The 23,667-nt window shown below is 39.5% G+C and overlaps 5 protein-coding genes across 6 annotated transcripts; 4 read left to right on the top strand and 1 right to left on the bottom strand.

Moving 5' to 3' along the window:
- The first annotated feature begins 1,650 nt into the window (after positions 1-1,650).
- LOC137965747 (receptor-like protein kinase THESEUS 1) lies at positions 1,651-4,733 on the top strand. Its single transcript, XM_068812078.1, has 2 exons — positions 1,651-1,665; positions 1,845-4,733. The coding sequence occupies exon 2, from the start codon at positions 2,078-2,080 to the stop codon at positions 4,613-4,615; it is 2,538 nt and encodes an 845-aa protein (XP_068668179.1). The 5' UTR covers positions 1,651-1,665; positions 1,845-2,077; the 3' UTR covers positions 4,616-4,733.
- Positions 4,734-5,898: 1,165 nt separating this feature from the next.
- On the bottom strand, positions 5,899-7,059 carry LOC137965478 (uncharacterized). The gene is made up of 2 exons (XM_068811741.1): positions 6,825-7,059; positions 5,899-6,692 (listed from the first exon to the last, which is right to left on the bottom strand). Exons 1-2 carry the CDS (start codon positions 7,057-7,059, stop codon positions 5,899-5,901), a joined length of 1,029 nt encoding a protein of 342 aa, XP_068667842.1.
- Positions 7,060-8,512: 1,453 nt separating this feature from the next.
- Positions 8,513-9,174, top strand: LOC137965476 (phytohormone-binding protein CSBP-like). Its single transcript, XM_068811740.1, has 2 exons — positions 8,513-8,693; positions 8,873-9,174. The coding sequence occupies exons 1-2, from the start codon at positions 8,513-8,515 to the stop codon at positions 9,172-9,174; spliced, it is 483 nt and encodes a 160-aa protein (XP_068667841.1).
- Positions 9,175-9,998: 824 nt separating this feature from the next.
- On the top strand, positions 9,999-12,654 carry LOC137965714 (uncharacterized). The gene is made up of 6 exons (XM_068812035.1): positions 9,999-10,340; positions 10,732-10,911; positions 11,197-11,278; positions 11,360-11,467; positions 11,544-11,702; positions 12,323-12,654. Exons 1-6 carry the CDS (start codon positions 10,089-10,091, stop codon positions 12,517-12,519), a joined length of 978 nt encoding a protein of 325 aa, XP_068668136.1. The 5' UTR covers positions 9,999-10,088; the 3' UTR covers positions 12,520-12,654.
- A 1,635-nt stretch (positions 12,655-14,289) lies between these two features.
- On the top strand, positions 14,290-22,585 carry LOC137965712 (lysine-specific histone demethylase 1 homolog 2). Of its 2 annotated transcripts, XM_068812033.1 has the most exons (4): positions 14,290-14,500; positions 14,845-16,677; positions 16,808-17,464; positions 22,300-22,585. In XM_068812033.1, exons 2-4 carry the CDS (start codon positions 15,117-15,119, stop codon positions 22,326-22,328), a joined length of 2,247 nt encoding a protein of 748 aa, XP_068668134.1. In that variant the 5' UTR covers positions 14,290-14,500; positions 14,845-15,116; the 3' UTR covers positions 22,329-22,585. The 2 variants fall into 2 exon arrangements, with proteins under 2 accessions (XP_068668134.1, XP_068668133.1); XM_068812032.1 differs by lacking the exon at positions 22,300-22,585 and having other exon boundaries at positions 16,808-17,826.
- Positions 22,586-23,667: the final 1,082 nt, after the last annotated feature.

The raw sequence follows: 23,667 nt of genomic DNA, 5'->3' as shown, positions 1-23,667 counted from the left end.
GTGGAGACCAGAGACTTTGAATTCTCTACAGAAAAAATATCCCCATGCAAACTTGGGAGCTTACCTAACCTGCTAAATTTGTTTAGTAGACGTAAAAAGCGGAAGTTATGCTGGAATTACAGTGTTGATGGCGAACCTACGCTTTCATTCATACAGGAAAAAGAGTAGCAGATAACGGATACAGCTAAGTGGAGGGGCCCCGGTTTGCAGAAGTCGTAGCACGCAGTCCGGCATGGTTCACGGAGGGGCCGTGATAGGCGGCCTGATTCGATACCATAATCGTAGCTCTCCGCCTGCAACAACCAGTCAATTTTTGAAGAAAAACCTTTTTTTGGGATGTCGTAACATCGTCTTATTCTTATACCTGAATCTTGATAATTTGAGTTCCTAGACTGGTCGGAAGAGAAATTTTACAGCTGGTTCGAGGTTGTGTAATCTGAACGAAGCTCGCTACAACTACTCTCCCACTTCTACCCTTTTGTGGGGATAAAATAATAATTTAGATTTCGGTGGGGAAGAAGCTAAAAAGAAGTACGAAAGTAAGGTTGAAATTAGAACCTAGAAAGAATGGGATTGGAAAACAAATAAAAATGAAAAACAGGAGAAGCTATGTACAATAAGACTGCCCCCAGTGAAAAGAAATCGCTGTCGACCTCCAAAGTGACGGTCATCGGGTCAAGATTTTGTCTGCCTGGCAGACTACCGCTTTTCGGCCGTTAGAATTAATGGGTTAGCACCTAAACTTGACGGGCACGGCGAGCAAACTGGTTTGTCTGGTTAAGAGTAGTCTCTTCGTCGTCGACTTTTTTTATGAATCAGGAAGATTGATTTCAGTTTTTACCCTCGAAAAGCGTCTTTACTGTACTATCTTTATTCTTTATACGGCAATCCCAATATATAATAAACTGAGCACTGTTACATGGATCTTTATAGATTTTTCTGTTCAGCATCTCGAGGAAGAAGTTTACCGTGATCAAAAGACGAGAAAACTCTAGTTTCAGAGCAAATACGGGCTGTAAATCTGTAGATTTTTCAAATTACTCTTTCGCAGCTTCCTGGAATTCTGTACTGTTTCCTTCACAGGTTATTTTAAATCGAACATTTTATAACAGCAGCTGGCGCCATTATGTTGCGGACCGTTTGATACGCAGCTCTAAAGAGTGAAGACTGCATCTGTCCGAACTCTTAACGCCGTCACTTTCGGCTCCTGTCTCTGGAAACCGCGTGAAACGAGGCATCCAGAAACCAGTTTTATGTGGGTTCTATCACTTGGAGCAACCGAGCAACTGGCAATTAGCAACTTGCAACGTGCAATTTTTTAAGAAATAAACGGTTAAAAGAAAATTGAAGAAGACGCTCAGTTGCAGAACTCTCATGGCGGTTTCCGTTATTTAAAGACACAGCTGTTCTGAGCAGCGTGGGTTTGAATAAAATCAGAAAAATATTTCACCAGCAACTGATTCGAGTTTTTTTGTCTGTTTCTTTTTCGCTTCAAAGATGATGTGGGTCCCTTCTCTTCTCTAGATGACAGCCTAACCTGGAGCTGGAAAGGGCCATTCCAGTTGGGGAAAAGCTTTAACGGATACTTGGCATGGCGCCGTTTCTCGGATGTCATTCTCGTAGTTGTCTGATGAGATCCTTAAGGGGAAGGTTTCTCTTTGAGAGGTAAGGATCCCTGAAGAATTTTTTTTTTTTTTCAGGATCTTATGCCGTCTTCTTAAAGTTGAACCATTTCGGCTTACAACCAACGTCTTCTTTCTTCCCTTAATCGGGTGCCTCCCAAGTTCAGTGCTAGCTTCCCACTAAGCTCATGAAGAGTTGAAATGTCGAAACATATTTTTCAGATAAGCTCAGACATTCATTTGTTTCCTATCTTTACTCATTTGGGAGAAGTTCGCGAATCTGAAGGCTTGGAACTCGATGTGGATTGGCTCTCTAAGTTTCGGTTTTGACGGAGTTGAGCATTCACAGATTTCGGTTTTAGGAGCTGGGATTTGGTAATCTGACATATATTGTTTGTTGCACCCGAATTTGAATTGTCTGGCTTTCGAGGACTAGGAGATTGTGGCTTTCACGGATGGGGTATTCGGGGTGGAATGCTTGGGTTCCTCTCATCTTTTCTGTAGTTTTTTGGGGCTTCATGCTCCATATCTCTTATGCTGCATTTTCGCCTGCTGATAATTATCTAATTGCTTGTGGAGCTTCACAAAATGTCACTGTTCAAGGTCGTACTTTTGTTCCTGATTTGCATCTAGTTTCTCTAGAGGGCGAAGACGAGGGTCAGATTGTTGCTGCTAACTCTAGTACATCTTTTCCGTCTCCACTCTATCGGTCTCTTCGTGTTTTCAGCTCATTATCATCGTATGAATTCAAGATTCGGCAGAAGGGCCGCCACTGGGTACGTCTCTATCTTCATCCCCTTCCATCTTCCAACCACGATTTGAGTTCTGCCCCACTCACTGTGGTTACTGAAGCCTTTGTTCTCTTGAACAATTTCACCTTCAAGAATCAAAATACGCCATTTCTCTTTAAGGAGTATCTGGTCAATGTGACAACCGATTTGTTGACCATCTCCTTTATCCCTTCAAACAATTCTGTTGCCTTTGTTAATGCGATTGAAGTTGTTTCAGTTCCAGATGAGCTTATTCCCGACCAGGTTGGAAGTGTTTCGCCTTCTGCTCCTTTTAGAGGTCTCTCCGACTATGGTCTTGAAACTGTTTACAGATTGAACATGGGGGGGCCTTTGATTACTCCCCAAAATGACACACTTGGGAGAACTTGGGAGAATGATCGTAAGTACCTCCATGTGAATAGCTCTGCAGTAAGTGTGTCCGTGACTCCCAGCAATGTGAAGTATCCCCCTCAGCTGACACCTGAAATAGCCCCTAATTGGGTTTACTCTACTGCAGAGACCATGGGTGATGCAAATGTACCTAATGGAAGCTTCAATATTACATGGGTCTTTAAGATTGACCCTGATTTCATTTATTTTATCAGGTTACACTTTTGTGACATTGTGAGCAAGACTCTAAATGAGCTCCTCTTCGAAGTCTATATCAATTCTGAGTTGGTGCTTCCAAATCTTGATCTCTCAACCAAGACAGGGGATCTGTCTGTACCATTTTTCAAGGATTTTGTATCAAATTCATCAGATGGGTCGAATACCCTGTCAGTTAGTGTAGGGTCAGATATGGATACAGACATGCCAGGTGGCCTTTTGAATGGGTTGGAGATTATGAAAATCAGCAATGATCTGAAAAGCTTTGATGGGTCATCTTCAGTTAAAGGTCTTCTTCCTGCAAGGAGGTCAAAGAAGAGCAAAGTGGGTATCATAATCGGGGCCACTGTTGGGGCATTAGCTGCATTTGGTTCGATTTCTTTGTTTTACTGCTGTTTCACGAAGCGTAGATCAAATGCAAGACCCCATGCTCACCCTTGGCTCCCATTGCCCCTGTATGGTAACTCCCACACTATTACTAAGGGTTCCACAATCTCCCAAAAGAGTGGGACTGCAAGTTGCATCTCTTTGGCTTCGTCAAATCTTGGACGAGTCTTTACATTTCAAGAGATCATGGATGCCACAAATAAGTTTGATGAGAATCTGCTTTTAGGTGTGGGTGGCTTTGGTAAGGTTTATAAGGGTACAGTTGAAGATGGCACAAAGGTGGCAGTCAAGAGAGGAAACCCGAGGTCCGAACAAGGCCTCGCAGAGTTCCAGACTGAAATTGAAATGTTGTCAAAACTTCGCCATCGCCATCTTGTCTCTTTGATTGGCTACTGTGATGAGCGATCAGAAATGGTTCTGGTTTATGAGTTCATGGCCAACGGGCCTCTTAGGAGTCATCTTTATGGAACAGATCTGCCATCACTCTCTTGGAAGCAAAGGCTGGAGATTTGCATTGGAGCTGCCAGAGGGCTGCATTATCTTCACACAGGGGCTGCCCAGAGCATTATTCACAGAGACGTGAAGACAACCAATATCCTCCTTGATGAGAATTTTGTGGCAAAAGTTGCAGATTTTGGCCTGTCAAAGACGGGTCCTGCTTTGGACCAAACCCATGTGAGCACTGCTGTTAAAGGAAGTTTTGGTTACCTTGACCCAGAATACTTCAGAAGGCAACAACTAACTGAGAAGTCAGACGTGTATTCTTTTGGAGTGGTGCTGATGGAAGTGCTCTGCACAAGGCCTGCTCTGAATCCTGTGCTCCCAAGAGAACAAGTAAATATTGCTGAATGGGCGATGACCTGGCAGAAGAAGGGAATGTTGGAGCAAATAATGGACACTGCTCTGGTTGGAAAGGTTAATCCAGCATCTCTTAAGAAATTTGGAGAAACAGCTGAGAAATGTTTGGCTGAATATGGGGTTGATAGGCCCACAATGGGAGATGTTTTATGGACCCTTGAGTATGCACTCCAGCTTGAGGAGACTTCTGCCCTTACAGACCCAGATGAAAATAGCACAAACCATATTCCCAGTATTCCGTTAACACCCCTAACACCGTTTGACAACAGCGTAAGCATGATAGATGGGATCAATTCTGGTACTGATGATGATGCAGAGGATGCAGCTACTAGTGCTGTCTTCTCACAGCTGGTGAACCCTCGAGGAAGATAGAACGAATTGAAATGTTTCAAATTTTTTTATGTTTAGCCCTCAGCAAGAACTTTGTTATATAAGGGCACTTTACTGATCTTTATTCACAGGAGTAAAGATGGTTCCACCTTTTTTCTTCTGTTTATGTTTTGATATTTTTTATATTATATAGTATTGGGGAATTTGTTCTCCCCAACAGAGTCTCCAGAAATTGGGCAAGATACAAACAGGAAGGAGTTCAATCTCCATGTGGCCTTGGTTATTCCAGTTATGCATTGTAACGGTTCTTGAAGTTAGATGATCTTCTATTGATAAGACATAATAGATTAATCATATTGCTTCTGTTGCTCTTCCTTTCCTGAATTTCAGTACATTGGTTGCTGAAAGTTTGTAACTTTTGGCTAGCTTCTTTCTCGTAATTTCCTGTTGTCATTTTGATGTTTAGGCTCCATTCTTACACAACTGGTCTTTACTTCCTTTTCGAAGATGAGTTTGAAGGTTTCATATATGGCAGGGAACTTGATTATCAGGTAAACTTCTGTACATAAAAGCAAAACATGTGAACTGTTGTGGGGTTTCAGGCTACAGTTCTTTGTTGCAAATTTTTTTTTTCAAGAGTTTAATATTTGATTCATCTCCCAGTGACACTGTAAACTACTGGTGGTGTTATTCCTTGAAATAACGTCAAGAATGGGAATTTCATTTGTTATTTTTTTATTTTTTTTATTTTTTTTTGTAGTTTGTTCTCGCTTCTTCTCTCTATATGAATGCTAACCTTTCTCACCAAGAATATTGGTTGGTTGTTTGATCAAGTGACCTGACCTTAAACCTTCAAAATGAATGATTTGACTAGATGATTCGACATCCACTAATGGAAATTGAGTTCTCTAGCTTCCTGTTTATTTCCTCTTCCTCTTGTCCCTTTCATTCTGTCTCCTCTCTCCTTCTCTCCTCTCCTTTTCATTTTCATTTTCATTGTCATTGTCAGTGGGATAAGAGCAAATAATAGATCTAATTAGTGGAGCTTCTCTGCTTTTTAATTGAAACCAAACTAGTAGCCGTTTGACCTTTGAATCTCTCGAAGGTCAACCATTTAAAGAAATCTTGAAGCAGAGACACAGATCAACAAAACAACACCTCCTCCCTCAGCTGTAATTAAGGTGCCCAGTGATTAAGTGTTACAGTGATATGACAGTGACAGACCGAAAATTAAAAAAAGGATAGATTCTTTCTCGCAGAAGCTTGTATACAACAGACGATACAACAGACGTCTTGTTATTCATCCATTAACATCTTGAGAAGATTCACTTTTTGCAAACTAATCCAAGGCCACTACCGTGCCTGCTAGAACAGTTCACTGGGTCAAAAGCCATCGGAAGAAAGCCTTCGGTAGCAGCCACTGATTCAGATGGAGAGAATCGGCAGGAATGACAATCGACGGCGAGAAGTGAAGAAGTCTTGTACTTGTCCTCACCACCGAGAACTGGCATTGCCACTCCCCTCTTCGCTGGATTCTCAAAATCCAATCTGTAGGTTCGGCCAATGACACCTTCAACTTTTGATGACAATCCCCAGAATCTAAACTGAATTTCCAAGTGAGCAAAACAGTCATAGGAAGGGATTTTGTAGTCGTGTATCCTATCTTCTTCTTCTGTCACAGGCACCACATTCACTGAAACTTCTGCAATGCCCACAAGCGTGATGGTGACACTGTTCTTGGTTGCGGTTCTTTCCACCACCAGATTGTTGTCCAGAGACCGCCACTCAGAGAGATGACTTTCTGGTAGACTTAGGGGCTCCTCATTGTAAAACAAGTGGAGACGGTCCGCTCCGTCATCCCATTTTTCTGTTTTCTTGGCCGCAATAGTGAAATTGTGTGAACCTGACATGATTCCCAGAGCTTGAATCCATGTATAGTCTCGGCTTCGTCCACGGGGTCGGAGGCCAATGAAACGTGCGTTTATTTGAACTTTTGGATCAGAAATGAGGCTGAAGTGCTCGTCTTTCCTACCATGAAAGTAGAAGACAATCCCATCTCCTCCGATGAATCGTGGATCAAAACAGGCAGATCCCGGTGTATTGCAGTTTGGCTTGCGGTCTGCAACAAAATGATTGAATTCTATAAATTTCTTTCTTGTCGGAATCCACATTTTCAAACAAAGGGAAGTCTGTATTTCATCGAAACAGAGAATTGCAAAAGAGGGAAGAAGGATGGGTTAGAATGTCGTACTTCTGCAGAAAGCTTCACATTTTGGGGAGTTACAGTCGAGATAGCAGCCTTTCCTTGCATTGGGATCATTTGGTTTGACCTTGGGGCATTCTGTCGGACATCTGATCAATTTAGAAGCACATTTGGTCCTTGGTGAACACAGAAGCAACTGCACCTTTGATGCAGCATTGATTTCTGTAACCAAAGACGCCAATACAAGCAGGCAAATTGCAAGGATCTCACAACGTTTCTTCATCTTCTTGTCAATGCCAATACCAAGCAAAATGATGGTAGGAAACCCACCTCTCTATTCTGCCATTTATAGAGCCTGAAATAGGATCTAAGAGTATGTAAATCCACCGAACCCAGAAACATGGCTTTTGGTGAGCTTTGGATATTTGAAAATTTAGTCAGAGCATGGGGATTCTGAATGATCCGTGGACTTCTCATCTATCTCTTATTGTATACACAAGGATGTCTCGAAATTCAACCATGGAAGGTCTATAATTCTGTCCTCTCCCGATATTTTTGATTCTTCTATACGACTACGAAGACTCTGGCCTATTGGACTGATTTGATTGTTAGTGTGAGCAGTTTTCAGAATATTTATACAGTACAGCCATACAGATTTTCCTAATTTTGGGAGGCTCAAATGGTTTAAAAAACCAGCCATATGAGTGCCTCGGTCAGCTAAAAACGCGGGAAAGCCAACGGAATCCTGCAACTGGTTTGGTAGAAAAACTTTTCTGAACTGGGAACTGTTTCTCAATGGAAACAAGTCAAAAGAATATTAGATGCTATCACATATTGTTTGATCCATAAATAAAAAATCCAACAATAGGGCTTCATAATTAGAATATAAATAATGGAGTCTACTTCTTCAATAGACCTACTTTTATATGTTGAGTTCCTGTGCTCTCTCCCACCTTCCCTAGTTCTCATGGGTAAGTTTTGACAGTGGCAAGCATGAAGCAAAAGAGTAAGGAGGTCCTCTCTATTTGGTAGAGATGAAATATGGAAAAGGGTTAGACCCACTTTTATATGTTGAGTTCCCCTGTCCTCTCCCACCTTCCCCTTCTCCTTAAATCTCAATGGTAAGTTTTGTCAATGGCAATCATGAAGAAAATGAACAGAGAGGTCCTCTCTATTTGGTTGAGAAGAAGTATGGAAAAGGCTACACAGTGGCAAGCGAGAAAGAAAAGAGCAAGAAGATCCTCTCCTATTTCCATTGGAAGCTAGTGGCACTGCTCCCCTCCTAGCTGACCTAGCACTTAAAGAATTAAAAGCATTATCGACTACCAACCAAGATCAATGATGCCATTTGCATAATTTAAAGATTTCTACTTGAATTAAAGCACTATGGACAAGTATTAGTGAAGCTTTTTTAATGAAATAGCCCCACTCAACCTTTGTCTATCATTTTTATGGAAAGTATCAGACTGGTACCCTGCAAGATGCATGTAACCAAAGTTTTCTGTCAGCCAACTTCTGTAATTATTTTCTCCATTCGGCCTCTTGTCATCGTCCCTGCATACAAGAACGTCTTTCCAAGGAATACATAAAGATACATTTGCATAAATAAAACAGACCAGATTCCCTCTGAAAATGGTAATGTTTATTATAAGAGACAAGTCTGATGATCTGTTTCTACCCCCACTCGTCATATAAAGATTCAAAAATCCTTCTAAAAGTTGCAGAACAAAGACGCCATGGGAAAAGAGGTGAAGGGGCAAGCAAAGGTGGGTGTTGCGGTTGAAAAGCTCTGGAAGGCCTTGGCTGTGGAACCCAGCTCGGTTTTGCCCAGAGCCGTTCCGAACCTGATTAAATCTGTAGAGGTTCTGGAGGGAGATGGTGGCCTCGATACGATCATGATATTCCATTTTGGCCCTGGTAAATCCTCGAAAATTTCTTCTTTTTTGCTATCTTTTTTATCTTCCATTTGAGTTTCTGTGAAGTTCATGTTCGTTTGTGATAACCCATTCACGATCGTGTGGAGCCCTTCGAGAACGATACTGAAGTTTGGAGAAGATTTAGAAGGTTTTTCATTATGGAAGTTATATACTGTGCAGACCTGCCACCGAGCATGGCGTACCAGAAAGAAAAGATCGTGGAGTATAACGAGGCAGAACGACAGATCGGTCTGGAGGTGATCGAAGGAGGGCGTCTGGTTCATGGCTTCAATTCCTACACCACGTTTTTCAAGCTCGCCGGAATCGGCGACGGAGAGACTCTGGTGGATATAACAGTACAATATGAAAAGGAGGGTGGAGAAGAGGTAGAAGAAGCGGCTTTGCCATCGAAGACGATTGAATCGACGTTGCTTTTCCTAAAATACTTGGAAGAATATATACTGAAGAAGAGTGGAGATTGATGGTTGTGTGGCGAATCTCTCATTCCTGTGTAATAAACTGAAACAGAGCCATAATGACCAGCAAACATTATTTTTCTATTTTGCTTTTCATAGGCTTGTGACCAGTAGCAGGGTTGCTCGTATCGTCGACACTAGGTTTCACCGCCCTGTTTCTGTCTTCTAGTTTATTTCAGGTTGTTCTCCTTCTAAGAGTTACGGGCATATTTACATCTTGCCAGCCAAAGAGTAACGCCCATCTCAGCCTATGTTTTTACTGTCTCTCGTGTATTAAAATATGGTGTACCCAATTCTGATATCATAACAGCGGCTAGTTAATACACCCAAAAGATCGATCTGTTATGTGTAAAAAACTACCGTTTACAAGAGTAGATGAAACCACTTTGACACGTATCTGTATTTTTAAAATTAAGTTTGTGAGTTATTTAATTTCATAAATATTTTTAAAAAAATATATCTTTTTTCCTCTTTCTTATTTATTAAACAGAAAAAAAAAAATATTTAAAATTTTCATGTGTTTTAAAATTTTTATTTATTTTTATGAATCGGATAAAAAAACAAAATTAAAAAATCTAACTTGTTTTTATTTACATTTTATAAAATTATTTTTAAAAGGGAAGGGGGGGCGACTCGCGAGCGCCATGTTCTTAACTGATTAACCATGGTCCGTAATGATGATATCAACCCATTAAAAGAATAAAGCCCAAGAGTCATTGTATGTAAATCAGGACAAAAAAGAGGCCCACAAAGATCAGTCCAGATTTCATATGGGCCTCTTGACTTTGTTCCCTCTCCGCTCCGGAGGCAGGACCGCTTGTCGCGTAGAGTTCTCTCCTTCTTGGCTTACGGCCCCCTCAGAAATCCCGTAGCTGAAACATTTTCATCAAAATCTTCTTTGAGAAGCTCCGCCTGATCCAATGAAAGCCGTCGTGATTACGAGCCCTGGTGGACCGGAAGTTCTTCAGGTTCGAGAAGTCGAAGACCCTGTAATCGGAGATGACGAAGTGCTGATAAAGATTGCGGCCACGGCGTTAAATCGAGCTGATACATTGCAGAGGAAGGGATTATATCCGCCTCCCAAGGGAGCCAGCACTTATCCTGGACTGGAATGCTCCGGCACCGTCGAAATGGTTGGGAAAGATGTCCATCGCTGGAAAGTGGGCGACCAGGTACTGGCTTGAGAATTCCTGAAACGTAATTTTTCCAACATTTCCACTTTTTGCTTAGGTTAAGTTCCTTTGCCATAACGTAGGGATGATTTCAAAAGGTTTTTCTGTGCTTATGTAATATTATTGACATAAATTCGTAAGTCTTGGATCTTTTTTATGAAGAAATTTTATCCCACGTCTCCTTGGAAATGTGATCCTAACATATGCGTTTGCGTCAATGTTTAATTTGATAGAAATTATACAAATTTATCATAAGACTGTAATATTCCTGTTGTTGTCTCTGCACTTTCTGTTTATTCTTTGTGATATACAGGGGAAGCGTAAGAGTTGTGCTGACGATAGCCGATAGTATAGTTCAGTTCACAGTGGATGACTGATTTGTCTTCTACAGGTGTGTGCTCTTCTTGGTGGCGGTGGATATGCTGAAAAAGTTGCTGTTCCAGCTGGACAAGTCCTTCCTGTTCCAGATGGTTTATCTCTGGTTGATGCTGCAAGTTTTCCAGAGGTAGCTTGTACAGTATGGTCGACGGTCTTTATGATGAGCAAGCTATCTGGAGGAGAAACTTTCTTGGTAATAATCCTACCAGCTGCCCTTTAGTATCTATAATCAAGGGAAACTTATACTGGACAAATAGTTCTGCAATGTAACGAGAAACATCTACTTGTTACGTCTAAGGTTTATATTATGGCTAGTAGCAGTAGTGCAGCTTTTGCAAGGGGTTTCCCATTGCTGTACATTTATTTGCCAAAAATATTGCCATCTTAACTTATTAACACTTGTGTCTGACTGAAAACTTTGTCAAATTTGTTCCAACTTAAGTGTTACTGGGTTTGAGCTGTACCCTTTAAATTGCAGGTTCATGGTGGATCAAGCGGCATAGGGACTTTTGCAATTCAGATTGCTAGGCATCTAGGAGTTCGGGTATTTGTAACTGCAGGTCTGTCAGCTTAACATTATCCTCATCCTCTATGTGATGGTCCGTTTAATTATTTATAGTCTAAATCCATCTGAGTAACAGGAAGTGAAGAGAAGCTGGCTTTTTGCAAAGATCTTGGTGCAGACATCTGCATAAATTATAATACTGAAGACTTTGTTGCACGGGTTAAGGAGGAAACAGGAGGGAAAGGTCTCTGTCTCTGGCTCTCTCTCGCTCTCTCGTTCTTATGTCATTAGCAGGTGATTCTTTACTTCGCTAATCACAGGTGTTGACGTTATTCTGGACAACATTGGTGGACCCTATTTCCAGCGGAACCTTGACAGTTTAATTGTTGGGGGAAGGCTCTTTATCATTGGCTTCCAGGGTGGATCAACTGCAGAAGTTAACCTTGCTCCTATACTTGCAAAGCGGCTCACTGTGCAAGGTATCACATATTGCAGAAACATGTGATAGAAACTGTGGCAAAGCACCCAAACAGGTGCTTTGTAGTATCTACCTCTATGAACCAACAAATCACTTGTTTAGTTTGCTCATCCTCATTTTCTGCTACAGTTTAAGCATCTTATTATTTCAATCTAGAGCATACATTCGACAATATTTCAACTCATTAAAAAAACATATTTCTCCATAGCTTATTGATTTTGGACACTACTCTCACTGAGATAGAATCCACCTCCAAGTGAATTCTGTTAACAGCTACCTAAATTCCTATCTGAGGGAAGTTAAACAGCTAATTAACCATTGAGGGTTTAGACATAACAAGTGAAGGGCACTGAAGCTGTAAAATGCACTATATCTAGTGAGAAGTGTAAGAAGCATGTTAGTTGATAGTGATTCTCTGCTGGATTTGTGTTCAGCAATGAAAGAGGTGGTCATTACCTTCTTCGATGTCCAGTCACCTTATGCTTTCTTTTCTTAGGAAAAAGAGTCATTTTGTTAGGAGCAGTCAAATGACCTGTTTCTGACACTTCTGTATGACAAATTTTCCCTTATATACGATAACACTGTAAACTTACTAAATGCTAATCTTATCTGTGTATGAAGCTGCTGGCCTGCGGACACGAAGCCTCGAGAACAAGGCAGAGATAGTGAATGAGGTGGAGAAAAACGTCTGGCCGGCTATTGCAACGGGTAAGGTAAAGCCTGTTGTATATAAATCTTTCCCATTCTCAGAGGCAGGAGAAGCACACAAGCTCATGGAGACGAGCAAGCATATCGGCAAGATTCTACTTATTCCATGACTTCATATCTAGGATCTATGAAGAAATAATGCCGTGTGCAGTTTCTTTTTTTTTTATTAAAAGAAGAAACCTTACACTACTGCTTTGATCTGTTGACTTGGGTAAACAAAAGATTTGATAATGCTATTCTACTGATGCAAACTCTAGTCAGATATTTTGTTCTAAAAATCCTGTAGCTTCATATTCTTAACTGATAGTGGGACTTGGGTAGAATAGTAATCTATGGGCGACATAGGGCCTCCACTGTAAGACTTTTGGATACTCCAGGGCAAGGATCCCCAGAGGTGAGCGTAGAGACTGAGATAGAACAATTCCCACGACCAATACATGCCTGTAAAATCCAACCAAAACATTGAGATTGCAACAATAAATAACTGAACTATAGTGAAAGAGTATGGAAATTTATATTGCAATCATAAATAACCAAACAGTTGCAAAAGGAGAGACTTCTTTTGCATTCTTTTTTCCTTTTTCTTTGGTAAGAAGAAAAAGTGATGATAACAGGGAAGTTTTTTCTATAGAAAATATATTTTTTGTGTTAGTGTGTACAATGGAAAGAGGGCAAAAAGGAGAAGAGGAGCAGCGAGACAAGGGTACTGCAGGGAGAGCAGGGAGAATAGAAGCCAGTGTAGAGCGAGCAAACGAGGGAGTGAAAATGAATTTTAGTCACCGTAGGGAGGAATTTCACTTTCGCTCATTTTTTATAAGAACAAACAAAACGAGTGAAAATCTACTACATAATTCACCTTCACCCTTAACTTTCCTTGTTCATAAAGGGGTTTCAAGTCACTTTCACTAGTGAAAACACTTTCAAGCTCCACTTTCCCTATGCACTAACAGGGCCGAAACTCTAACACACAAGTCCTTTGAACAGATGAAAAGTCACATGAAAAAAAGAAAGACAAACCACCATTTGAGTAAAACCTTATTTCACCAGCACCACATGAACCACTACAATGCAAAGAGTGCAATTGGCAGCACCATATGAGCTGCTATGGCACCACATGTTCTATAGGCAGCACCGCAAGGGACTCAAAGTGACACAATGGGTGGAGCAAGCGGGAACCATGAGTGCAACAAACAAGACCATGAGTGTCTCAGGCAGTTCCATGCCAACGACACCATTTCTGCTCTATTTTATGCATCTTGCAGCACATGTATCATGACACGTGTGTCATTATTTTGTTGGAGTATACAGTTCCTAAAATGAAAACTAGGAAAGAAAATGTGGCATCGTACTTCTTCCTAAGTTATTAGAATAACAATTAATAATGAGAATAACTATAATAATTTAATATTTTCTCGATGATACAAGTATGAAATCTCCAAACTATCTTGAATGAAACAACAGTTAATATATCGTGGACCTGGTGGGGGCTCTCCGCCCCCCTTCCAACCCCTATGATAACTTTACCGCAAAGGCGTTAATTAGGCTTCACAACTTAACAAATAAAATATAAATCATTAAATTACTCTTCAAATTATTAGATAATCAATTAATTGACTATAATATAATTATTATTCATGTATTTCCCATTTAATAAGCAATAAATTGGATAAAATATTATTTTTTAAAAGTGGAATAAATTGGATTAAAATTATTTATTTTTTTAAAAGTAAAGGAGGGTATCAGGTTCCCTCTGATACCTGATATGTAACGGCGATGCGCTGAGTCTTGAGTAATGAAATTGGGAAGTGGCCGTACAGCAAATATCCCGCTAAATTTTTTAACTACCGAGGTGGCTTTTCGGCCATGGAGTGCGGCTACAACTTGGATTTCAACAACAGAAAATGACCCTACCGCCAGCGCCGTATCTCGCCTGCGCTTCCCTCCATTTTGCTCCTCATATATTTTAACCGAAGGAAAGGAGGACTAATTGCGAAAATTTGAAACGGGAGGGAACCCTAGATCAATCGAGAAACGACTGCCCACTTTGCGTACCTGAAATCGAGAATTCCCCAATAGGTTTTAACTTTCAAGGTACGTTTTTTTGTTTCTCCTATCGCGTTTTCTCCTCTGACGTATCTCCTATTTGTCATTTTGCCTTCGTTTGTTTTTCCACTATGTGTGCCCGTCAAAGAGTCGCTTAATGGAACTTTTTATTTAGATGAAAGTATGAGTAATGCAAGATCTGATATTGTCTTCGGTTTATTCGGAGATTTTGATGCACTTTTAGTGGCATCCGAGAAATCAGAGACGCGGCAAATGTAAGTTCCAGTATATACAAGTTACGGTATTGGTCGGGAATTGACAAAATGCCTTTCTGGTTTAATGAAAATTACCTAGTTAATTTAATTAATGTGCTCTGTATCGTTCGTTTGCAGCCTATAGAAGATTTTCCTCTGTTAGAATCTCGCTGAGATTTATTAGTCTTGAACGACAAAAATGCTTTCATCCTTGGTGAATGGTTTTTTTCCTCTATATGCTTTCAAGAACTGGAAAACAAGCTAGACATTATTCGGGGTCTTTCAATAGACTTCTAACATAAAAGGTGAACGTGTAACAAGGTTATGTATGATTTGAGTTTCAAGTTCAACAACTTATAGATTCCAGTGTCATCATCGTAGTTTGGTTCTTAGGGAGAAAATATGAGCATATGCTGAACCGGAAGATTGGAGTTATGAAGACAGAAACACCAATTACTGGCAGAATTTCTATGCGCCCATCGAGAAAGAGTGTCGGTCCAAGAAACTACAATGAGAATCTTATGGATGACCTCATAGAGAAGCATTTGGGTAGTGTTCCAAGGAAAAAATGCAGAACAGTGGAAGAAATGGAGAAAGAAACTCAGACAGAAGCAATGATTGCTCTGTCACTTGGGTTTCCTATTGATGAGTTACTTGAAGAGGAAATCAAAGCAGGGGTCGTCAGTGAACTGGGTGGAGTAGAACAAAACAACTACATTGTTGTGAGAAATCACATACTGACTAAATGGAGGGATAATGTCCATATTTGGCTTTCTAAGGGACATATAAGAGAAACTGTCAGTAGCGAGTACGAGACTCTAATTTGTGCAGCGTATGATTTTCTTATTTCACGTGGGTATATTAATTTCGGGGTTTCTCCATCAATCAGTTCTCATGTTTCCTGTGAGGCAAGTGACGGCTCTGTTATAATTGTTGGTGCTGGCCTTGCAGGCTTGGCTGCAGCAAGGCAGCTTTTGAGTTTTGGTTTTAAAGTAGTTGTTCTTGAAGGTAGGAAAAGGCCTGGGGGGAGAGTGTATACCCAGAAAATTGGTCAGAAGGGTAACTTTGCTGCCGTGGATCTTGGCGGCAGTGTCATCACTGGTATTCATGCCAACCCTCTTGGAGTTTTGGCCAGGCAATTGTCCATTCCACTACACAAGGTTAGAGATAAATGTCCTCTACACAAGCCAAACGGAGCACCGGTTGTTGAAGAGATGGACTCCAGAGTTGAATCTATCTTCAATAAGTTGCTTGACAAGGCTACACAGTTAAGACAAATTCTGGGTGAATTTGCAAGAGATATTTCCTTGGGCATGGCTCTTGAGACTTTCAGACAAATTTATGGTGTGGCTCAAGGTGGTGACGAAAAACAACTACTTAATTGGCATCTTGCGAATTTGGAGTATGCAAATGCCAGTCAGCTTTCAGATCTCTCAGTTGTGTATTGGGATCAGGATGATCCGTACGAAATGGGTGGGGACCATTGTTTGCTTGCTGGAGGTAATGCTAGACTGGTTGATGCACTGTGTGAAAGTGTTCCTATATTCTACAGAAAGACTGTGCACTCTATAAAGTATGGAAAGGACGGCGTGGAGGTAGTTGCTGGGAATCAAGTGTTTCGGGCAGATATGGTCCTTTGCACAGTCCCTCTTGGGGTGCTAAAGAAAAAGGTTATCAGATTTGAGCCTGAACTACCTACTAGAAAGCTTGATGCGATTAAAAGATTGGGGTTTGGTTTATTGAATAAAGTTGCCATGGTCTTTCCTTTTGTTTTCTGGGGTGAAGATCTTGATACTTTTGGCTATGTAAACAAGGATAGCCACAAACGTGGTGAGTTCTTTTTGTTCTACAGCTATCATATGGTTTCTGGTGGTCCTGCTCTTATTGCACTGGTTGCTGGGGAATCCGCTTTAACTTTTGAGCAGACAGATCCAACTGTTTTGCTTCACCGTGTACTCATTATTCTCAGAGGTACTTCTGTTCTTCCAACATTAGACAGATTATATTATATTTTGGCACTCTTTATCTCTTCCTGGTTACATTTTTTCATACCTCCATCGGGGTAGTTTGTATGAAGATATGAGCTTTATTGATCTTGCAGGTATTTATGGTCCAAGAGGCATTGATGTTCCTAATCCAATCCAGACAATTTGCACTAGATGGGGTAGTGATTCTCACTGTTTTGGCTCATACTCCCATGTAGGAGTTGGATCATCTGGTGAGGACTATGATATTCTTGCTGAAAGTGTCGGGGATGGGAGGCTTTTATTTGCTGGTGAAGCAACAAATAGACAGTATCCGGCCAGCATGCATGGTGCTTTCCTGAGTGGACTGAGAGAAGCTTCACGGATTCTCACTTATGCCAAGAATCGGAAGCTTGATCCAGGGAAGTGCTTGCCCAGGAACATGGGACCTTTTGATGAGACTCTTGCGCTTCTCTACCAGAATCCTGATCTCTCATTTGGGAAGTTCTCATTTGTGTTTAATCCTGCAACATATGACCCAAAATCTTTGGGGCTCATGAGGATTACTCTAAAAAAGTCCAATAATACACCTTGTAGAAACTGCAGTTCTGGAGAAAAAATAAAGGAGGGATCACAACAGTCACCAAATTTAGAGTTGCAGCTGTACTCTATATTATCTAGAGAGCAGGCAGGTGAACTCCAGTTGTTGAAGGAGGAAAATGATAGTAAATGCCTTTTGGCATTAAAAAACCTTGGCTTGAAGCTTGTGGGACATAATGCCTTAGGAGAGTTAGGTAACTCCATAGTTTCCAACATTGCCAATGCACGCAGAGGCCGGATTAGGCCCGGTCCTGTTGCTGCAGAATGCAATTTTATGTAGTTTTCTTTTTGTTATTCTTCGTTACCTAAGTAACAGCTTTAGGTAATCCCAATTCTTAAAGGACCCATGGTGCATGAGGCATTCTTCATGTATATTATGTACACTTGGAGGAACTCTGACCGTGCAGTGTTCCTGTACCTTTTGATCAGCATCTTGTTGTATTCAGTATCGCCAGGGACAGCATCCAAAGGTGCAGTTTTGTAGTTTGACCTAGAGGCCAGTAATACCATCAATTCCTATGGAGTGAAATTTTTTGCCACAATGGTGGCCTTCTTATCCATCAGCTTACGTGTCTGTAGGGCCTTTAATGTGTATGTAGGTTATGTAGGCTGTATTCTGTTCATCTAACTTGGCTACTGGAGGACATTAGATGGCAATCAATTTGGTACAAATTTAATGTTGAAATTAGTCATTGTCTTGGTTCAAGTTTGGTGCTGAAGAAGATACATAAGAATTTTTGTAGCCTTTGCTGTTATGAAAAATATAAATATTTTTGGAATGTTGAAGCCCATACCCTAACCAGATCTGAACCCATGATGTCACACTAGAGACTCCCCATGTGGCCATTGAGTCAAAGGCGCAATCCGCCTGTTGATCACTGGAATTTGCATTTGATTAAATGTGAAATATTTGAGTAATAAATTCAGTTTGTTTGGCGACAAAGACTTCTGGTACTTGTAAATTTCTCTCAGCTTAAATATTTATAAAGAAGTTCATATTCCTAGCATAGATATTTCTTTTTTTTAAATGAAGCTAGCATAGATATTTCAATGCTCCTCTCTGCTTTATCCAATTTGATTTATTATAAAGTGAATAAGAGGTTTAACTTACATCAATTACTTTTATTTTTATTTTTAATTTTTAATTTTTGTCATTCATTAATGTATACTCCTTGATCATTTGTAGGATGTAGTCCTTGGCTTGAATTTAGTTTACATAATTGGCACTTCAAATTCTTGGTTTAAACACAAGCAACAATAGACTAATAGGAATTGTGTTTGTATTTATTTTTTTGCTAAACTATGATTGAACTGAAATCTGACTGCAATAGTTCTCATTTGGTCATTTGCTGATACAAAAATCTCTCCCTCTTTTCAGTAGCCCCCTCTACTGGGTGAAGTGCATATTGTTAATTTTGTAGGAGAAAGTACTGCAAAAATTAGGTTTTAGAGACCCCTCTCCCCTATTTACAATTTAAACAATGTCCAGAAATGTATCCATGTCCTTGCCCTCCCTTAAGCCCTAATAAACTACTTCTTAAAGGAAACAACTTTCCTATCAAATAAATAAATAGAACTACATAAACGCTAAATTATACTCTTAACACTCCCTCAAGCTGGAACATATAGCTTTAGCTTGTTATATAATGTGTCCAAACATTCCCATCTTAAGCATAAGAAAAAGAAAATACAAAATTGGTCTTCAAACACAAAATTGATCTTAACATGTATTTGGTTCATCATTGTTTTGTGGCTTCTATGTGGTCTTCAGCTTTGAGCCTTTACATATCGGGTGATTGTTAGACTTAACTTCATCAAAATTTGTGCTCTTCTGTTTCACCTCCTCAAGCTGGGGTGTAGATGCCAATGATTCTGAGCTTGAACATAATAGAAACTCTAGATACTGCTTACTAGTCGGAATGGAAAGTTGGCTTATAGAAGAAGGCACTCATACAAAAATTAGAGAACCAAGTTCATAAAAAAACTAGAAAGAAGGTATAATAGCCCAGACAAAGAAAAGATGAACAACATCATTTGTGTGAGTTGAACATCAGACAAACCTGCTCCGGTACCACATTAATGGTGTAAGAGAAAAGTGGTGGAGAGATAGGGATTAAAGAACCCTCTCTCCTATTTATAATTTACACCAAATCCAAAATTGTATCCATGTCTCTTCTCTCTCCTAAGCCCTAATAGACAGACCTTAGCAAGCTCTGTATGTCATTCTCTCTGTTTGAAATTCCTTTAGCCTGTGAGTCTTAGTATTAGAATACACTTTGGCTTCTGTGTTTCTGGATTTTGTCGTTGGGGCTTGAACAAAGCAGCTGCAAAGAGCAAGGAGGAACAGAGTGGCCTTTTTTTGTTTTCTGAAAATTATTTCGTCTTCAGTAACGGTCAATATTTGAGGTGTTTATGTGCGCAATTTCCTTTGGATCACGTCGAGTTATCTAAATCATGTTATTACCGGTATTTTGTCATGTCACTTGTAAGTGGTTTATTCCTATTTATATGGTAAAAGTATTTTTGGTTTTTACATTTAGACAACTTAAAATGAGTCAATGGAAGAGACTACAGGATGATTTTCCCTGACTGAGTTCTCTCTTTCCAAACCCTCTTTCCTCCTCTCAGATTTTAGATTTTGTATAGAGTCAGAGTGGCCCCTTTCTGTGTAGAGAGACCTTAGTTTCTTTCCCTTTTCTATCTCACACTAATGCAGGTATGTTCTTTGGTAAAAATTTAATCATGTCTGCATGGGTTTCAATATATGCGTTGTCTTCTTTTTTGTGCCAGAAACCTTCTTGATTTGCGTATTTCCCGAGTCTAAGATTCCATTTCAATGAATTAAGTACCTTATAAAGGTCTTATGTCTTGTGCTACCTTTTGTGCCCTTAATCGCATCTCTTATTGATGCCCACAGGGAGTTTGGGATTTCATCTAAGAGACACATTTCTAAAGTTTATGATATATTTGAAGGTCAGTTTGTAGAAGGGTGATAAGGTAGCAACTGCTATGGTACACTTGGAGGATCTACAAGGAACCAAATGTGCGCACTCCATCTTATGAATGATATAAATGTTCTATTGGAACAATGAGAAAAATGCTTCAATGACTAAATTTTTACAAGGTTTGGGTCCATGATACAACGCCATACAAGCTTACATATGGTGGCGCAAAAGTAGTTTCATTGTGCAATGCTTTCTGTCTCATGTAGAGCATTGGAGGTTTTATATTTCCTGTTGGAGCAGAATAAGTTGGTAGACTAAGCACTGGAAGACAGCCCAAGACGGCCTTGCCAATTAGGCACACTGGTCTAGCTGGAAGCAAAGTCAATTACACGTCGATTCAGAATCAGGTGTAGAAGGTGCTGGTGCATGCAGATGCGTAGAAGCGGAAGGCCCCCAACGCATGGGCGGGCCACGTGTGCACTAGCATGCTTGACTGGCAGCGCACTGGCGCATAGTGGGGCACACATGTAACCTCTCTGTGCCTAAAAAATTGACTTAGTTTGTCTATGTGTGTTGGATGCTTGTTTCAGTCTATACAAGGTTTTTGTGGGTTTGAACACATGATTTGGTTTTGAGATATCTTCAAAACCTGGGTGTTGTGTAGTATATACTTCTTCTATTAAACCATTCAAAAATTCTGATTTCACATCCATCTGGTAATGTGTGAAATCTTTGAATCATGAAAAGGCTAGTAAAATTCTAATGACTTAATAATTTAGCCACAGGGGCAAAGTTTTAGTCATTGTCAATAACTGGAAGATACTTTAGCAATGCAATTCAATGCAATGCAATGCAATACAAGTTGAGGAAGTTATCAAATGGCATGTGGCTTAGAAGCTAGAGAGGTTATGGTGGAAGAAGGGGCAATAGACTGTGCACCAATCTGCATATACAAATCACAATTTTGGCAAAGGTTGGGATACATTGGCAGGTTAACTCGATGATCATAGAATCTGAGACAAATTATTTTGCTATTGAGTGAAACTCTATCTTGTCACCCAAGAATAACATAATAGACTTTGCTAGCTTTGATAACTCTCCACCATCAATTTTGTTGGGAGTTTCCTCCTGTTTGGATATGTTAAGTTAAATTTTAATGGAAGTTTTTTAGGTAATCTTGGGCCTGCTAATATAGGTGGGGCTATTAGGGTCTCTTAGGTTGTATTTTATTTCCTCTGTTTATAATATTCACACATTCCATAAAAAAAAATAGGTGGGGCTATTAGGGATTACGATGGGGTAGTTTGATTTACTTTGTTGGGTCCAATCGACAAGTGTGATGCAGTTGAAGATGAGATCGAAGCTCTTTTAGATTACATACAACTTTATGTTCAAATTTTTTCTAGCCCTCTCATGATTCAAGGAGATTCTTTTACAATCAATTCATGGTTATTTGGTCCCTCCATTCCCACTCAATCATTTCAGCATTATTACGATGAGAGAGTGTAGTTGTTGCTCTCAAATTTTGTTGTTTCTTGGAGTCATATTTTCCTATCAGCTAATCATGTTGCAAATAGTTCAGCTAAGTAGGTGTTTCCAGATCTTGTATTTTGGTTGTGGATTCTATCTCCTTTGGGGCTGGATGGCTTTCTCTCCCCTTTTTGTTGTTTCTTTGTTCATATCAATGAATCACCTTTTTAGGGAAAAAAAAGACATTGCTTGCTAATAAAACGGGTTTGTACTTAGCCACTTGCATCTTCTTCCTTCTTAGCACTATCTCTTTGGCAAACATAGTTTTGTCTACCTTTTTTTGCTTTTTAATGTAATATATGTGTCATTGATAGAAACCTCCATACTTATGATAGGTACCTCTATTATTTTCTTTTTATCATAAATTTATGTCTCATTCTTTTGTTATTTTTGTTGATGGATTTGCATATCATGTGTCAAGTGTAGGTACTCTTAAGCTACTCTTGTCTCATCATCACTTGTACTCTTTCTTTCCAATTTTTTAGCTGGTTTGTTGGTCAATTTACTAAATTTTTAATTGTTCTATAACATTTTATCCATTTTTTCATGTTCAGGATCGTCAGCCGAAGAAGCCGATTGGTGAAGGGCATTGAAGAAAGTGAATTATATTGTTTGAATAAGACTCTGAGACCAACTTAAAAAAGCTATACTTTTAGTAGTATCACTTTGGACTCAGTCATCCTTCATGGAAGAAGATACTATCTCATCTTCTTATGGTGCTTGTGATTAGGAAAACATCACAAGTCAGTCTTTAAGTCTAGGTCTAACGTGAGTAGGAATCCCAACAACATAGTTTACTTAGATGTTTGGGGTTTATGTCATTTTGTGAGTCATGTTGGCTAATAGTATTTGTTACAATTATAGATGATTGTACAAGAATGATTTGAGTTGCTCAAATATAGGTTTTGAAATAAAGAAAAGCTAACATTGCTTCAAATATTTGTCTCTTTTGTTCATATAATACATTGGGCTATGTGCAAAGAGAGTCCAATGAGTTGTGTTTCCCATGGAATTATTTATAAGATCTCTTGTGTTCACACTGTACAACGAAATAGTGGGTGAAGGGAAAATCCTCATCTATTAAATGTAGCTTGTACAATCTCATTTCACATAAAATGTTCCCGAATCTTTTGGGGGGTTGTTGTCCTTAACTCTTTGTTATCTTATTAATTAAATGTCGTCCTTTCTTTTTCTAGGTAAAATCCCTTTCTAGGTTTTGCTTCCTAAACGTATTCTTTTCCACCTTCCAATTCGTGTTTTTGGTTATAGATGTGTTGTTCATTGTTTAGGTCTAGGTAGAGATAAGTTGTCTCCTCAAGTAATTGTTCTCTTTGGGATATCTTCTTGTTTAAAAAGGTTAAGACTACTTTGACCATATGACTCAAAGTGTATATTAGTGATGTAACATTTTTTGAGAATATTTAATATATTTTAAAATAGTGGTCATATAGAGTTGTTCTTCATTTATTTTGCTACTAGTTATGATGGAAGTGGGATTAATGCCTGGACCACCTTAGGTGTATACTTGTAACAAAAGAAAGGTACAAGAGATTATTATTCCTACAATGCCTCTTCACCAATCGTGTACTTCAGCTGTGGTCTGACTTCTACTTTTGTAAGTTAATTTGTAATGATAACTAGTTTTATTTTTATTTTTTTAGTATCCTTCTCGAAGGAATAATATCCTCTATTATTCATCATTTTCTAATTTGTATATTTTCTCTTTGCTTACATCTATTGTTTCATTTTGTTTTTGTTATTTGTTACTATCCCATATGAAGCCTCATCTCATCTAGCTTGGAAGAGGCTATGTAGAAGATGTGCTTATCTATTTTTTAGGAATAACATAGGAATTGAATGAGTCTTTCCTAGGTAATGAGGTACAAGGTGTCATTGATTGTTTGCTACTAAATATTAGCTTA

Source organism: Aristolochia californica, unplaced genomic scaffold (genome assembly GCF_029961685.1).
Source record: "Aristolochia californica isolate CCGP_79_NKW_82.1479 unplaced genomic scaffold, dmAriCali1.0.hap1 SCAF_5, whole genome shotgun sequence".
Taxonomy (NCBI): Eukaryota; Viridiplantae; Streptophyta; class Magnoliopsida; order Piperales; family Aristolochiaceae; genus Aristolochia; species Aristolochia californica.
Note: the sequence above shows the minus strand (reverse complement) of the source record. Positions and strands in the feature narration are given on the sequence as shown.